The sequence below is a fragment of the Panthera pardus genome, unplaced genomic scaffold (genome assembly GCF_024362965.1).
Source record: "Panthera pardus isolate Hobbes unplaced genomic scaffold, ASM2436296v1 HiC_scaffold_10, whole genome shotgun sequence".
NCBI lineage: Eukaryota > Metazoa > Chordata > Mammalia > Carnivora > Felidae > Panthera > Panthera pardus.
Window position 1 is genome coordinate 98,800,566 of NW_026526655.1, and position 17,025 is coordinate 98,817,590.

The following is a 17,025-nucleotide window of genomic DNA, read 5'->3' on the forward strand; positions in this document are numbered from 1 at the left end:
AAATTCAGAGATTTTAGCACTTCTTGGCAGATGGAAGAACCCCATTTGGACCCTCAGACACAGCCCACTGTGCCAAGATCTGGCAGTGTGGGCAGGGTTAGTGCCAAGGCAGGTGCTACATAAGAAAGAAGCATGGACATAAGGGAGGAGAAGGCATCCTTCTAATACTAATTGAAGCTCAGCTTGAAGAGCAACTGTACACCTGTGTATAGCTAGACAGATGCAGATGAGGACTATAGCCCTTCAAATAAGCATGTCGCTGGGTCTGGGAAGGCAAGAGGTGTAGCCCCCTGAAGCTACAAATCCTGCTAAGAAGGACATGAATTGTTCTGTACATCACACAGTCTGTGTAGTTCTGCAGTCAGAGAGTATGGGCTCGGACTGGGACTCATTGCTTTTTCCACATAAACTTGGAATTGAACGAATAGATCACAGTCTACAATTGTCTCCATGGTGTCAAATGCCAGCTAAGTTGCTATAGTATTTAACAGTATGCAAGTGAGTTAATGGCCTTGCGGTGAGGATCCCAATGAGGATCCCCAGCAAAATATAAAGTGCGTCTCTCCTTACAACCTCCTGTCTGTCTTAGTGTTTGCTAACTCTGAGGAGTTCTAAAAGCATAAACAAGGTTAGCATTCCACTTTCGATGCCATAAACACATTTTAGAAAGGCAGGAGCAATTTTGTAGCTGTACGTACATTGGGGAAAGAGCATGACCTTGAGAGCTGGAGGTTTACCATCACTTAAAAAAAATATGGAAGGAATTGTTCTAAATGTAGCCCTTATCTTTTTACTTTATGGTCTTTAATAGCCACTCTTGATGGAGTGTTTACTAGGAGCCAAGAACTCTATTAGGTATTTTTTAAACTTTTATTTAAAAATATAGATACAGGAAATCACACAAAATTATTATTAAAGCAAATACCATTTTAGCCATCACCTAAGTCAAAGAATAAAACATTGCTAGCTACCCGAGCCTCTCCATATACTCTATCATCTCTCCTTCCTAAAGTAAACCCTGTCCTGATTTTTATAGTAATCATTTCCTTGGTATTTCATTATAGTTTATCACTTAAGTGTCCATCCGGATGCACTATAGCTTAGGTACTAATGTTCTAATTGGTATGTTTTGTCACTTTGTTTTAACCAAGGCATCCATTCCCCTAACCCCCCACCAAACTCCTTTCTATTCTTTAATATTCCTCTATTCCTTTTAATTTAATTCTCCTTTCTATTCTTTAATATTCCTTTAATATTCTTTAATGTTCCTCTGTTGATGAACTTGGGCCACTTGTCTTATTGAATTTGCCCCAGGGTAGAGTGGCTGTTATATGCGTATGGTGCAGCTTCCCGTGTTCTTCTCTTCTCTGTATTTCCTGCAAACAGGAGTGGACCCTTGGTTGGACACAGCTTTGATGTTTTTGGCAAGATGATGTTTTTGGCAACACTTTGGCAAGTGTTATGTTCTCTTATCAGGGGACACATTGATGCTTAATGTGTCGATTTATTATTTTATTGGAGCTTCTAAAATGGTAATACTCTAATTATATCCATTGTTTTTACCCATTAGCTTGAAGAATTTTATTTAGAAGGAGATGCATCTTCTTGTCTACAATTTAGTTAATCAGTCATGCAGTTCCCAAAAGGGCCAGAATCAATGTTCTATTTTTTTCTTTCACCTAATTTTCTTAAGTTGCAATAATGTGATATTTCTGTTACAACTGATGAGTCAGTATTGTTATAGTATTATAAATTAACACTCACAGTCGATACTAGAGTTCACTATATTGTGTATACTGTGGGTTTTGACAAACATGTAATGATATATAGCAACATATAATCGTGTTTCAGTATTATACAGAATAGTTTCACTGCCCTAAAAATCCCCATTATTTCACCTAGTCATCCCTCTCTTCCTTCTCCCACAAAACAATGGCAACCACTGATCTTTTTAATGTCTCTATAGTTTTGCCTTTTCCAGAATATCATATAGCTGGAATTATACAGTATACAGACTTTTCATATTGGCTTATTTAACTTAGCAATATGCAGGTAAGTTTCCTCAGTGTGTTTTCATGTCTTGATAGCTCATTTCTTTTTATCAGTGAATAACATTCCATTGTATGGATATACCACAGTTTATTCATTCATCTATGGAAAGATATCTTATTAATGACTTGTAAGTTTTGGCAATTATGGGTGAATCTGCTATAAATATCTGCATGCAGGTTTTTTGTGGGTATAAGTTTTCAATTCATCACTTAAATACACCTGATGGATTCCCATCAACTATAATTTCTATCTTTATCAACGTTCAAATTTTTCTTGACCAGATAGAGCTTTTTCAAGGCTGGCTTTTAATTCCATTTAATATTATCCTGGTATTTTTTGATAGCTTCCATGCTGGTTTATATCAAAATGTTCCAGGTTTATCTGGCACATTTCTCATTCACAGATGCATTTCTCTAAGAAGTCGTTTTTTTTGTTTTGTTTTGTTTTTTTTATGAACGAAATCTGAGTATAAGTGTTAATCATCGCTCCTATGTTTGCTAGAATTAACAAATACAAATAGAGGACATCCAGTTAAATTTCAATTTCAAATAAATTACAAATAAATTTTAGTAAAAGTCTACCCCCAAAAGTCTACAGTGGGCAACGTATACTAAAAGTTTGTCATTTATCTGGAATTCAAAATTAATTGGACACCCTGTAATTTTCCTCACAACTGATTCCAAGTAGATTGGTCATTGTTACCAGGCTGTGTTAGTCCAGGTACTGTGAGCAGCAGGTGTGGTTAGATGTGTAAGTTATTGGAGGAGTGCCTATGAAGGAACAAAGGGGAGACTTAAGGAGTAGAGAGAGGTCTCAAATAGTGATCCAGGCTTCACCACTGTGAAGGGCAGAAGGAAGATAGGAGAGTTAGATAAGAGTTTCAAATTATGGTTTAATTCTATGAAATACAGACACATATAAATACATAAAATTCCTGGCCCATATTTTATTTTCTTGAATAGCTTAGATATAACTTCATTTTACCCCTGAAGGTAAGGTGTTCCTGGGGGGAAGTCTGATAATATTACTTTTAAGTCAAATGTTGTTTTTGCCTAAGTGCCCAAATAATTTTTTTTTTTTTTACTGATCCTTTAATTTTACTCGGTGTTGATCCTGCTATGTTGACCTCAGGTACACTATGTGATTTTTCAAAAAGTAGTTTATTTTATTTTATTTTTTTTTAATTTCAGGATCATCTCTTGAATTAAAGTTCTTAGTGTTTGTCTCACCCCCATCCCCAACCTTGCTTTTGATTTGTTCTCCCATTCAGAACTTCCCTAATCTGTATGTTGGATCTTCTTTGCCATCTATAATATTTGTTGGCAATATTATTGCCAACATTCTCCTGAATGTCTTTCTTTATTCACTTGTTTTTGGTTAAGTTTTGCCTTGCCACCTTCATTAGAGTATCATTTCTTGTGCTTATTTGCTCTAATATACCTCCTAGATTAATCTCTATTTCTAATATGATATTTCTTTTATTTCTCACTCCTTCTTGAGTTCTGTCCTATTTTATTTCTGGGTTTTTCTAACTCTGACTCATGTTATTCTCTCATGTATTGTATGATTTTTTTTAATGTTCTTTAGCTCATTTTGAAACAGTAAGTTGCAGTTTTGAAAAAATTTTGAGCCTGACTTTTTTGGCAAGCTTTCTTTGTCAACAGCAGAGGTTGGCAAACTTCCCATAAGGTGCAAGAGAGTAAATATTTTATACTTTGCAGGCCATATGTTCTCTGTCACAAATACTTAACACTGCCATTGTAGCATGAAAACAGTCATAGGCAATATGTAAACAAGTGAGTATGACTATGTTCCAAGAAAACTTTATTTATAAAAACAGGAAGAGGGCTGCATTTAGCCTGTGGGCTATAATTTGCCAATTCCTTGTCTGTAGGGGTGTTATTCTTTTTATTTCTCATAGCAACTTTGTTTTTGAGTCCAAACTTTTCACGGGATTTGATTATGATTGGTCAAATGATCTGTTGTTCATTTTTTATGTGAATTTAGTTTTCTTAAACTTTCAAAGTTTTTTTTGAACTTAAATAGTTAAAAGTACAGATAGTCTTTTCAACTTCAAAGACATCCTTAATGTTTTTTTTCTGTAGTATTTTAAAAAATATGATGGCTTGTGCTCTTAAATTGCCTGAATCTTTTACCTTTGTGCTGGATTTCCTCTTTCCTTCATCTCTGTCATCTCTGTTATGCTCAATTTTGATTCTCTTTCCAGTCGTTTTTCCCAGTATGGGGTTCTGCATTGGAAAGAAACCCTTTTTTCAGCATATCAGATTCAAGGCTTCACAGGATCCAGACTTCTCCAGCCACCTTAGACATTGACATCAGCCTATTAAGAATTGAGATTTTATATAACTTGCAAGCTAACAAGTTAACCTACCAGTTTTATGGATATTTGCAAAAGACATGAAGCTCTTAGGGTGCCTGAGTGGCTCAGTCAGTTAAACTTCTGACTCTTGGTTTTGTCTCAGGTCATGATCTCATGGCTTAGTGGGTTCGAGACCTGTATCAGGCTCTGCACTGACAGTGCAGATCCTGCTGGGGATTCTCTCAGTCACCCCCTCTCTCTCTGCCCCTCCCCCACTTGTACTTTGTCTCTCTTAAAATAAATAAACTTAAAAAAAAAGACATGAGGCTCTTGAGTCAGAGACAAAGAACTTTATTACTCATGGTACAGCAAATAGCATGACCATCAGCATATTTATTTGAGCTGTCCTTGTCCCCATGTCCCCCGTTCACATGAGGGTGAATGATTGGACCAGATTGGACCTGCTCACATGGTGGGTTTCAGTATAGAACCAAAAGAAACCGAAGTATTTTATAATGGGAAGGAAGCATGCCTTCTCTTGGTTTCAGAGGGAGACATTATCCTTTTTATACTGGAGAGAAAGCATGCCTGCTTTTTGCCCTGGAGAGGGAACAATATTTATCTTTCAAGTCTGTGAACAAACGTATTTTGCTCAGAGGGAGATGCTATTCCCCTTTCCAGGATAATTGCTATGCAAATATTCTTCAAACGATATTCTAGAACAAATGACTATTTCTAGGTAGTAAGACTCTTAGAAATGTGAGAGATCAATGGGAAATCAGCTCCCAACAGGGCCCCTTTTACTAACTGTTGGAATGCACAAAAGTCTTCCAGTTCTACCGGATATTCTTAAATTGATCCATTGTGCTTTCTAGTGTATATCTACTGACCGTTTGGAGGTTTTCTTGAATGTTTTGGCCTGCTCAGTCATTTGTCCCCCCACTTCTCTGTGCTTTTTCCTACATGGATACCAAAGACATTCAAGCGGTATGGCTTTTGGTATTTAGAAATTTGGAGAGATGTCTTGCTATCTAGATTTGTTGTAAATGTTGTGCTTTTGGGTTTGATATCTAGTTCTCTATTTATCCTAAACCCATGCTGGCATCACTGCAGTCCATCTTCTCAAAATAACCCTGTCTTTTAAAGAAAGTATGCCTAGCCTGATTTTACTTTTTTCAAGTCCACATTTTGAACATCAACGTTACTCTGCCATAATATGGTTATGTTCTAAGGTCCTACTGAGTTACGTAGGGATGTTTGCCTCTCTTCCCCTCTCCACACTAAATGATACTGTGTTGTTTTATTACTTTGAGTGGAAACGCCATTTTTTTTCTTTTTTTTTTTTTCCTTTAAGATTATATATTTCCCTGTCTTGGCATTACTTGTGTATCCCATCCAATGACCATTCCTCTCACCCTATATTTAAAATGAGGTCCAAAGACTTAAAAATTAGAGAAAAAAAATCATTTGAAATGAATGCAGAGGATGCAAGGCAAAAATAATTATGTACTAAGATTGGGCATAATTCTGGAAGATTCTGTTGACCTTGTGATTATTTTTGGCATTATATTGGCAAGCTGTAGAAATTTAAGCTATATTGAAAACAATGAAGCATCTTATTCAGTTAAACTTTTCCGTATCATTTTACCCAGTATAGCTCCTCCTTTCTCAAGAAGTATAATTCTTATATATTAGGGGGAAACAAATAAGTTAGGAGCAACATTGCCAATGTTGTTGTTTCCAAATCACTTTACCCTGTGAGTTCTCAGCATTAGAGGCTCAGTACTTTATAACATATAGTATCTGCTCATTAGTGTGGAAAATTCCAAATCGATCTGGCTTTTACTTAATGTTCTGCAATCAAGCAATATCTTGTGGGCCTTTGTCCATATCCAGCATCAGTAAATCAGAGGAATATTAAGATTATATAACTTATACATGTCACAGAGAAACGTGAACTATTCTAAGACAATAGAGAAAAAAAATTTCTCCTCAGTGACCCTGTTCTATAAATTAAGAAAAACAAAACAAGTGCATGGAAGTTTCTGAAAGAGCTTAATATTCGGGGGGTGAGGAGAATAATTTGTTTTTTTCAAAGTACATTTCCTCCAGGATCTTTCCTTGAGCAAGGAGACTGATGTTGACCCCTACCCACAACCCCTGGCATGTATACAAACTGTATATCAGTCCCCAAGTCAGTCCCCAAGGGGTTGTTCTCTTTCCCTAAGAATTTGCAATTTGGTTGGAAAGGTAAGAGGTCGCTTGTGACAATTGGAATGGTAAGCCAGCCAGTACAGAAAAGCAGCATAAACTGTGTGGTGACATACACATGATATGAGAACAGTGAATGAAGAAAATCCCTGTGAACTTGAATTAGGGGTGGATGGGAGAGGAGCTGGGGCTTAAAAAATCAGTTACGTTTGGGACAATGGACAAAGGAGTGGATGGCTTCTCCACAGGCAGGACTCAGGGACCACAGAAGAGAGCTGCTCATTCATCCTGTGAAGCAATTTTGAAGTCCTATCAACTTGGATTGAATACACTGCTGATTCAATAAAATAGCTAATTAAAGGGTATTTCTCTAGTCATTGATTTGTATAAACTGTGCTATTTGTTATAGATTCTCTCCACCTCCTCCGCTGGTGCTTATAATCAACTAGTAAGTGCAAAAAATAATAAGAAAAAAACCACAAGAAAATACACACTTGATATTATTGTTTGAAAACATCAAATATAAATCACCTAGAGAGAAATAAAATTTGGACTATACTTTCTAAAATTATAAAAATACATAGAATATAGCTAATACAGGAGCAGCATGTAGGATCTAACCAGTAAGAAATAAAGTATTTCTAGTCCTTATGAGAACATGAATGAAAATATTAAAGGCTTAATATACTCTGATATCTCTAACAGCTTCAGAATGCATTCTTTTGGCTTTTCTTTTTCCTCCTCTTTTTTTTCCGTCCACTTCTCCCTAATCTCTTTTTCCTCTTTCTCTGATTTGAATAAAGATAGGACTTCAGTAAATATTTAGATTCATAAGAGATATCAAGTGACTCAATGATTCTCCTAAATAGATATAGATGGATGAGCGATAGGTGAATATAAGTGTATAAGAAGTGATCTACACCAGTAGGAAGCAACCCATCTAGGCTACTAGGTTAAACAGAGTTAAACAGTGTTCAGTAATGAGAGATGTATCTTAATGTGCCTCATTTCAATAGAGGTCATATCCCAAGATGTCCTGAAACTATATTTGTATAATCTAAACAGATGACTCTGTGTGGTAAAAGGACTAGCTATGAATCCAAGGACTTGGCCTTGATTTTTGTTTTGTTTTGTTTTGTTTTTCGAAGATGGTAGAATAATTCCCAGTGTTGTTAGAGAGTCAATTAGTGGAAAAAAATTAAAAAAACACCAGGGGCCCTTTAATGTCAGCAGATGCTCTGGAGCAACTTCACCTGTATCCTAGACTATGTCTTGTTTTCCAGAGGAAAATTCATGGGGGAGTCTGAATCTGCTACCAAATCCTTAAGAATAAATTGAGCATGGTGTATTTGTTACAAAAGATGGAAATTCTCCCTTCCCTCCAAAAATTAGTCAGGGTTTCACAGTAGCATTTTCTCTTTCAATTCATGAAAGATTTCCCTGAATGGGAAATGTGCTTTGAGGTGGTGTGGGAATTGCATAAGGGAAAAAGTCAGGTAACCATTATGAAATCTGAGTGTAAGAGACATCTCAGTAATAATGTACTTTCCAAGGACAAAGATAAAGAGGTGTTTTGAATCATTAGAAAATCTAGTGTTGGTTAAGAAAACGAGAAATCTTAAGTTCAGAGAAATTTATTCATCAAACGCAGATGCGCTCTCTGAAAAGAACAAATGTTATGCCAATATTTCTAAATACTCTTCCACATCTGACAACCTTTCTGTCATTTGCAGACAGAATGTGATTTAGAAAACCTGATTTTATTTCTAAGGAAATGTAAAGATGTGACAACAGCAACAACAACAAAAAGAACTGACCGCTATCAGTCAAAAAAGATAGTCTTTTTTTTTTAACTATGCCAACATAACTAATTCATTAAACAATTACCCTTTAAGAAATCAAATGAACTCACATGAACCCCTTGTCAAACATCAAATGGGTAAAAATAATGACAACAGGTAAATTTTCCACGTTCTCAAGTTGTTTTGGTGCTTTGATTCAGCCATATGTATGGAGAGAAAATATTACACAGAAAAATCATATGCATTAATCTCCTGTCTTAATACAACTGTGTACATCTTAGGAGGGCTATTTAAAGAAGATGTGAAGTATGCTAATATAACAACTAAGCGGACTCACTGCATCTCAGCATGAATGAGCAGTTTGTCAATATCTTCAGGTCTCCAGTGAACAACAAGAATGGCTCTCAGGATATTGCAACTCTGTCTGCTTCCACCAGAGATCATAATTGGGCTATGAATTTTTACAACAGGAAAGCCTTCCTGTCACAGAGACTGACAAAAAGTTTAGTTAAATTAATGCCCAAAGAATCTCTGAACAGTTTGAGTAGTGTACATGGTTATCACATAAATATGTGGTGACTTCTTTTTCTTCCTTTATTTTTTTCTTGTTAAAATAAATTTTTGTGATAGTTCACAAGTTAGAGCTTTTAACATATAGCTTGTTTCAGAGGATTGCTCAACATACTAGTTTTCTGCCTAATGACATGATGTGCAGTTTGGGAAATTCAAGAAGCTGATTGAGGTGAGTAAAGGTGATTGATAAATCGAAAGCAAATGATAGCAGAAGATGTGAACTCAAGCTATTTCTTGATCTGTGAAAAGCTAATTGGACACATTTCAGGCCAGGTCTCTGAAGGCACAGCTCATGAACTCTGCCTTCCTGATGCTGTGCTCATTAATGGCACTCAATAGCGGACTGGCTAACATTAGGGAAAACCCCATCACGGTGGCCTTTACATGACACTGCAGAAGTACCTCAGGAAAGAGAAGAGAAGGAAAAGGTAAGGAGAGGCTTCAGGGCACTAGCTGCTTACAAAATCCTATTTGCCTTATCCGAATGATCTGAAACTGAAGGTTATCTCTAAAGGCTACCCTGCTTCACCAAATCTCAAGGGACCATTGCCTTTCTCTAACATATCAGAGTTTAGCCAGGCCTTGTTATTGGTTGTTGTTGAAGTAAATTTGGGATTTGGGGGTCCTGGGTCTGTTCTTTGATATGGAAGACGGAATACAGAACACATGACTTAAATATTTCTGGAACATCCTATATTTGCCACTGATGCTTAAACATTTTAATGATTATGTTGAAATATTAGATAAATCTCATAACCCATACTCAATTATTCATGTTAATACTTCTAGGTAAAATGAAATGTACTGAATTGGCATCTCACTTTTAAAGAATCAAATATCAAGGGAAGACATTGTAGATGTTCACAATATTTTATGCAAGAAAATTTTTGAGTGACTTTGGAGATTCAAATCAATACGTTGAGGATGCAGCATGCTGGGTTATATCCACATGGGAACCTAAGATGAGGATTTGTACCAATGAAAATTTTCAGAAGAAAGTGGAGGAGTCTAAATCATAGAAATCTTGGTGATTATGTTGCAAAGTATAGAAATGTATAACCTAAAATAGAGGGAATTTTGCTAGGCAATCTCTTCACGTCTTTTGCAGTTATGAGAGCCTGACTCCATTCCACAAAAACTAGGAAAACCTATTTTACCACTGTATCACCGTTATAAGATGTATGGTTATCCATGAGTTAGCTCATTGAACATATTATGTAAGGAAAAATGGTCAAAATACTCTGTTAATCTCTGCAAAACTCTCTTTAAATCTTTTCTTTTTAGAAATGATACAGTGTAGAGAGATTTTTTACATGAATTTTCTGAATTTGAAAAGTGTTATCAAAACAAGAATTGTTACTGTATGTTTATATGTAACTAGAGAGCATGGGGAAGTTTGGATATTAAGGATTCTTCATGAAGTGGCTAACTTACCTATTGAAATTTTTGTATTTTTATAAACACCTGACTCCTACTAAAATTTAAACATGCATAAGTAATTTATCATTCATAGGATAGTCTTTTGATTCATAAAATTACAATATAAGCATAGAATTTTAGAGAAGGGAAGGATCCTAATGGTCATGTATTCTAAAATGTTTAATTTTACCAATTAAGGAAGCAGAGGCAGGAGACTAGTGACTTCATTCTTGCCCATACCTCGATGCTGTGATGGGTCTAGGGCAAGCCCATTCTGCTGACATGTAGGCTGGTACAGGTCCTCTTGTCCAGCTGCCCTAGGGTTATATCTACTTGGGTAGATAGATTTTATAGATGTTTGATTATACTAGATAGATTTTATATATGTTTGATTATAGATTGGTGGTTTGTTTAAATGACATCCTATTATCAGAAGTCATATACAATTGAGATGTAGACATTCTCTCTTAGAATGTAAGCGTTCCTTTATTTTATTCTTCTTGGACATTAGAGTTTTTCCTTCATTAAGAAGTGAAGTAGAAAATTGTACACTGTAAGTCAAGTGCATCACATTTCAAGAAAATAGTGTGTGTTAATTTACATGTGATTTTTATTTAACTACCTTAACCTAGACCCCAACAGGTATAATGTTTTTAGTTTAGACAAAATAACAACCCATGCAAAAAAACCCTCAAGTCAAAGAAACTTTCCTTTATTAAAAAAAAAATATATATGTATATATGTATAATATATATATAATTTTTTTTGAGAGAAAGATGGGGGGAGGCTAGAGAAAGAGAGAAAGAGAATCCTAAGCAGGCTCTGCACTGACAATGGTGCCAACCTGATGTGGGCCTGACGCCAGCCTGATGCAGGCTCCAACTCAGGAACCATGAGATCATGACCTTAGCTGAAATCAAGAGTCTGAGGCTTAACAGACTGAGCCACCCAGGCACCCCAAAAGAAACTTTCTTTTTAAAAAAAGAGATCAACAGACACAAATACACATTATAAGAGAAACACATAAAGCTTCTATCTTTATTTGTAACCAAAGTCGATTTTATAATGAGTACTGAAGAGGAGTACAAGTTGAACAGCTGACTTTAACCAAATAATCAAAGAGGATGAGAATAATTCCCTCTTGTCTATACTTGTCTAATGTCAACATAAATCTTTGTACATACACTTTCAAGTCAAATCATTTGTCCAAAATGGAAACATAGTCATCATTTGAAAAGCAAAATGTAAGGACAGAAGCATTTTTTGGAATAATGTAGATCCCTGTCTTTCCAGAAAATATCCTGTGGGAAAATATAGATTGCTGTGTTTATACTTTTACAACTAGGAAAGTTATTCCTGTCAAAAACTTCTATTGGGCCAACACACTATTAGAAATTACTCATAATATGCATTTGACTACCCATGTTTGAAAATGCCAACCAATTTCCACCTTTCTAAAAAAAAAATCAAATTTTTATTTTCTAAACTAATCAAATCTAGATATAACTGATTTTTCTTTATTTAAAAAATGTTTTTTAAAGGAACTATTGTTGCAATTAATATTTAGGGCAAAGGTGACAATTCACTGACAGACATGAGCACAACTCCTCGATTTCTGTGGTAGCTCCTGTCTAGGATCTGGCTAGTCCAAGGACAGAGTAGCTCAGACAAGGGTAAGGGATCCAGCCCTTAGCCAAGAAAACCAACTCAAGGCCACTGGACACCCTCCCCTATCCATATGCTCCATCATTTCTCACTGGAAGCTAGTCACCACCATGGCGATGAGTCTGGTAACATTTGGTTACCTGTGCCTGAGACTGGGGACTGCTAGTTACCCATCTGATCTGGGCAGGCCCTTTCTAGCAATAGGGGAAAACCATGTTGTAATGCATCTAGGTGAAACTGGTGGACTTTATGTGTTATACCCACCCACAGGAATTCAACTGGCAAGACCTTCATTGACTCATTGATTCCTATCCCTGCTCCAGGCTCCCAGTGCCACCGTATCAGGTAAACTTGTAGGCACGAAATTTGGTAAATTTGTCGGGTATTTAGTCTCCTTTCTTTGCAATCCCTCTAAGCCTTACAGTGTGATACATGATAGATGCCCAGAAAACGAACTTTTAAGGGGAGAAGGTTGTGTTGAGCCAAGGGAAGGCTGGAGAAAGTACTTAAAATGTCAAGATTTTTTTATGTGTCGTGGGGAAAAAAAAAAAAAAGCAAAAAACAAAAAGTGCTGGAATATCATCATTAGTTATTATTATTTGTAATCCACCTTTCAGAATTCCTCTGGCCTTACTTAACCAGGCAGCTGGCAGGGAATCCAGGCTGGAAGCTAAGGATAAGAATGTCCATTGCCCCAAATCGGGAGGTGCAGAGCCTCGGGCCATAATCTGGGACCACCTCTTGGGTCCCGACAGGTGTTCGCAACCCTTATGGGGCTCCGGGTCCCCAGTCCACAGCGGCCCCCTGCCTTCTCGGAGCGCTGGAGCATGCCCAGTGGCAGCGATAGAGCCACCGAGGGCTTCGCACGGGCGCGCTCCGCTTCTCCGGGTTTTAGCAGGAGCCCACGGGGGGGCGGGGGTGAGGGGGCCCGCGGAGCCCGGCAGCCTTGGCCGCGCGTGCGGGGAGCTCGCGCGACGCGCAGGGCTCTCTCCCGCGTTGCGGTTGCTCGGGAGATGCTGGAGCGCGGCGCCCGGCCGTTCCACCTGGCGCGCTGAGCGAGTCGCGGGGAGCCCCCGGGGGCGGGCGGGGGGCGCGGACTGCAGTAGAATGCGAGCCGGGCTCCTCCGGCGCGGTGAGACGTCGCTCGAGCGCGGTCAGGTGCCTCTCGCTGCTCCACTAACTTGCCACTTGGTCGTGTTTGGTCTCCGAGGCTCTCTACCCTTTGGGGTGGTGGGGGGCGGGGGGAGTGGGGAGTTCGAGGGTCTGCGGTAGCCGAAGGAGGGATCTTGCAAGGGGGAGCCAGCCTGGTGCCGCTCGTCTTCCCCTCCCTGTCACTCCCCTCCCCCCACCCCGTCGCTGCCGCTTTCCCTCTGCCAATTCGGAGAGCGCCGGGCTCCTGTGACATGCGACCGCTGCCAAGTGACGGTCCCCGAGTCTGAAGTGCCCGCGAGGAAGTGAGCGTCAAGGCGGGCCGCCGGCGATGACAGCCATGAAGCAGGAGCAGCAGCCCACCCCGGGGGCCAGGGCGAGCCAGGCGCAGCCGGCGGACCAGGTGAGAGTTGGCAGCTGCGGCCAGGCCCTCCCGGGAAGGGTGGCTCCAGTCCGCGCTTCCCACGCCTCTCTCTCCCCACCCTCCCCCCGCCCCAGTTCCAGGCTCCCCTCGCTCCTCCATGGACTCCGCAGGAAGTTAGAGCATCTGAGTGCGCTCTGGGGCCGGGCGAGAGGATGCGCAAGGTGGAGAGCCGCGGGGAAGGGGGGAGAGAGGTAAAGGCTGGGGGTGGCCCGGGAGCCCCGGCGGGTGGGCCACCGGAGGGGGGTGGAGAGGCGGTCGGGGCCAAGGAATGGGGGCCTTCTGGTTACAATTAACGCACACTGGAGGAATTGCTGCGCTCCTGGAGGCGTCCGCTGGCGGGGGTCTTCCCGGAGCTGAACCGAGCGCCCGGTCAAAGCTGCCTAGTAGGCAAACGACCTTTAGGCCGACAGAGTTTTTCCTTTCCTTTTTCTTTTGAGGAGCCCCGGACGGGGCAGGGGGACGAAACAGGGGAAGGAGGCTTGGCATGCGTCTGTGGTCTGCTGAGTGGAGCGGAGCTTGGGAGCAAAAGGGCATTAATTATTAAGGGAAGCAGGCAAGGTGCTGGCTTCAGTGATTTGTCGGGTCCAGATGTCTTGTGTCTGCAGAGATGGGGTGCTCTGTGCCGGCTGAGGGTTATTTCTGTCCCGTGTCCGTCTTTCCGCACCGGCCACCCCCTTTTATTGTTTTGGTTTTCAGAGATTTGTAGCATAACCGTACGGGGGATGTTCATCTCGCCTCCGTCCCTGGATTGGGGTGACTCGGGAGTTCGGTGTTGCTTTTTCCTAAAGTTGTAACGTCGGGAGTGCTGAGGCTCCCAGGCAAGGAGGAGGGAGGCTGCGGCGAGCCGGCTCCAGGTGTTGTCACGTTTCCATCCATCAGGGACTCCAGCCGGGAGGGCTTCCAGTTAGGTTATCGGCTAACTACGGAGCTGGAGGTTGCCGGCGCCCGGGTACCGGCCGTGGGCCCTTTGCCCCGAGTGCACAGTTGAAGGCCGCCCGACGCCTTTCTGCCACAGACACTCCTAGCTCGTGGCTGGAGGTGGGGTGAAGGAGGTGCAAGCGGCTAGGCTCCGTTAGCGGCTCCGCTTTTCGCATAGGCTAACACGGAGGAGCAAGTGAAGAGAAGCTGTCCAAACCGCGGAGTGGTGGTGATGAGGGCGGCGGAGATGCCAGGGCTGCTGTTGTTAATATTCTAGTCTTGGTCATCTGTCCTGGCTTGTGGTCTCTCTTTTCTCCCTTCCCTCCTCATTTCCCTGGCATATATTTCACACAGGTGGTGGGGATTGCTTAGTGCCTTAAAGCTCCCCCTCCATTTACGGGGGTGAATGTTTGAATGTTTACAAAGCAGCTGTTTCCTTAAACCAGCCTCTTGATTCCCTACCCTGAGAGAAGTATAAACATATTAAAACATTTGTATTGTATGATCTGTCCCTTTCCCTTTCATCTTCTTCCTCTGCTTCCTTCAACACACCACAAGGTAGCAACTGGTTAGCAGATTATAAAACTCATTTCGGGAGAGGAGCATGGATTAGCCTCCTCTTTCAAGCTGACAGCCCTTAAATTTCATTAACAAGCCGCTCAGCCTGTCTACTGCTCTTGGAATGATGCTTCCAATAAGAATGATTAGTCAGGTGAGAGTCCCCACATGAAATCTTTGCTCACTAACCTGTGACACCAGCTGGTTACTTGAGGTGCTGCAAACAGCTTAGTGGCCGTGGAGGTGGGGAGGAAGAGACAGAGCGGAGCTCACAGAAACTGAAAATGTGTATGTAAATAGTGGACAAGCCACATATGCACAGTAAAGCCTTTTGTCAGGATTAATCTGGTGCTTAACATTCAGCTGAAGAGAGAATGGAGCTTGAGTCCCTTTATCGAGTTAGCGTGCATTTTTGTTTATGGCCACTTCAGATATTCAGGGAGTGGCCATTTGCAGAACTCCTGTTTTAATTGAGTTTTTAAAGTGCCTTTCTGAACGTTTACATGAGTTAAAAATGTCAGTGATATGCATATTGTGTTTGAGTTAGAATGAAAGAGATGGCTTTTGCCAGGGGGAGGAAAGCAGAGTGAAGTATATATGGCAGCATCCCACTGAGGGTTTTCCAAGCACTTCCAGAAAATATCTAGATCTAGATCTATTCTTCGTCTGAAGGTTGACGTACGAAATGATGACCAGATAATGTGGATGATTGCCGTGACCGTTTAAACTACTTGCTCTGAGATTCCTAAGTTTTTATTAACAGGATTAGTCATTGTTGTATCATTCTGCAACAGTCATACGATTCTTATGTGGTACTAGCTATAATACCCCCCGTATAGACGTGAATGATAGTTCTGGTTTCTCTGTTTCTGAAAAAAATGATTCACAAATTTAAATAAAAGTATAGCTTTATGAAGTCCTACTTAATGTTTAAATAGGGGGAATGTTCCAGCTAATCACTCACCGTATATTGATTTTGAGTGATTTAGGATTTTGGATATTGCCAGAAAGGTCTTTCACTTTTCATGGTATTTTATGAAATCTCAAAAAAGCCTTGTCCGAGGCCATCAGCACCTACTTCCACTTACTGCACAGGGGAAGACTCAATTACAGAATCTGGTTGTGGTTACGGTCCTGTCGTGAGCTCCACCTCTCTGTTTTACCTCATCTGTGACTCTCCTCTGACATGTGTGCCATGACCAGAGTCACCCCTTGCCCAGGCACAAGCAGCAACAAGAATAGCAGGGACTGTGTACTTTTATTAATATTCTGAGTCATTGGAAATGTCTTATCATTTTAGTAGTCTCTCCTTTAAAGCTTCCTTGATCACATGTTCATGACGGTTATTTCTGTTGTTCTCATAATGCTCCACATTTACAAAATGTCTAGATGACTGCTTTGACATGGGTAGATACAGTCATTCTTAATATGATTAGTATCCCATTTTACATTGAAGGATCTAAAATCTTGAGTAATTAGTTATAACTCACTATTTTTAGAAAATCACTTCCTACATGCTTGCCATGTGCCGAGTACCGTCCTCTGGACTGATAAGGTAACGCTTATTAAATACGTTTTTTCTACTTGATCCTCAAAGCAACTTTTTTGAGTTAGGTCCTGTGGTCATTCCCAGTTTAGAGATGAGAATACATAGGATTAAAGAAACTAACTTGATCAAGTTTGTCTTCATAAGTGGTGGAGATGAGACTTAACCCTAGTCTGTGATAAGTAAGATAAAACAAGGTAGTTTAATTGTAAAGTCCCACCTTCTGACTTCTACACAATTACAGTTCAACACATTATTATTAGCGTAATGCAAAATAACTGCAAATATTGTGTGTGTACAAACTGAATATAAAATGGATGAAGAATTTGTTTAAATCTTTGCTTATAAATGTAAATAATAGCTCTTGAAATTTTAAAATTAACTTAAT

The 17,025-nt window shown here is 40.1% G+C and overlaps 1 protein-coding gene across 2 annotated transcripts in view; it reads left to right on the forward strand.

Moving 5' to 3' along the window:
* The first annotated feature begins 13,303 nt into the window (after positions 1-13,303).
* DPP10 (dipeptidyl peptidase like 10) overlaps positions 13,304-17,025 on the forward strand; it is a 634,998-nt gene continuing 631,276 nt past the window's right edge. The window contains exon 1 of one of the 2 annotated variants that reach the window (XM_019469320.2): positions 13,304-13,594. In XM_019469320.2, the coding sequence (XP_019324865.1) occupies positions 13,523-13,594 (72 nt within the window). In that variant the 5' untranslated portion in view covers positions 13,304-13,522. Of the gene's footprint in view, positions 13,595-13,678; positions 13,807-17,025 lie in introns of those variants that run through there. The other variant, XM_019469321.2, reaches the window with a different exon arrangement.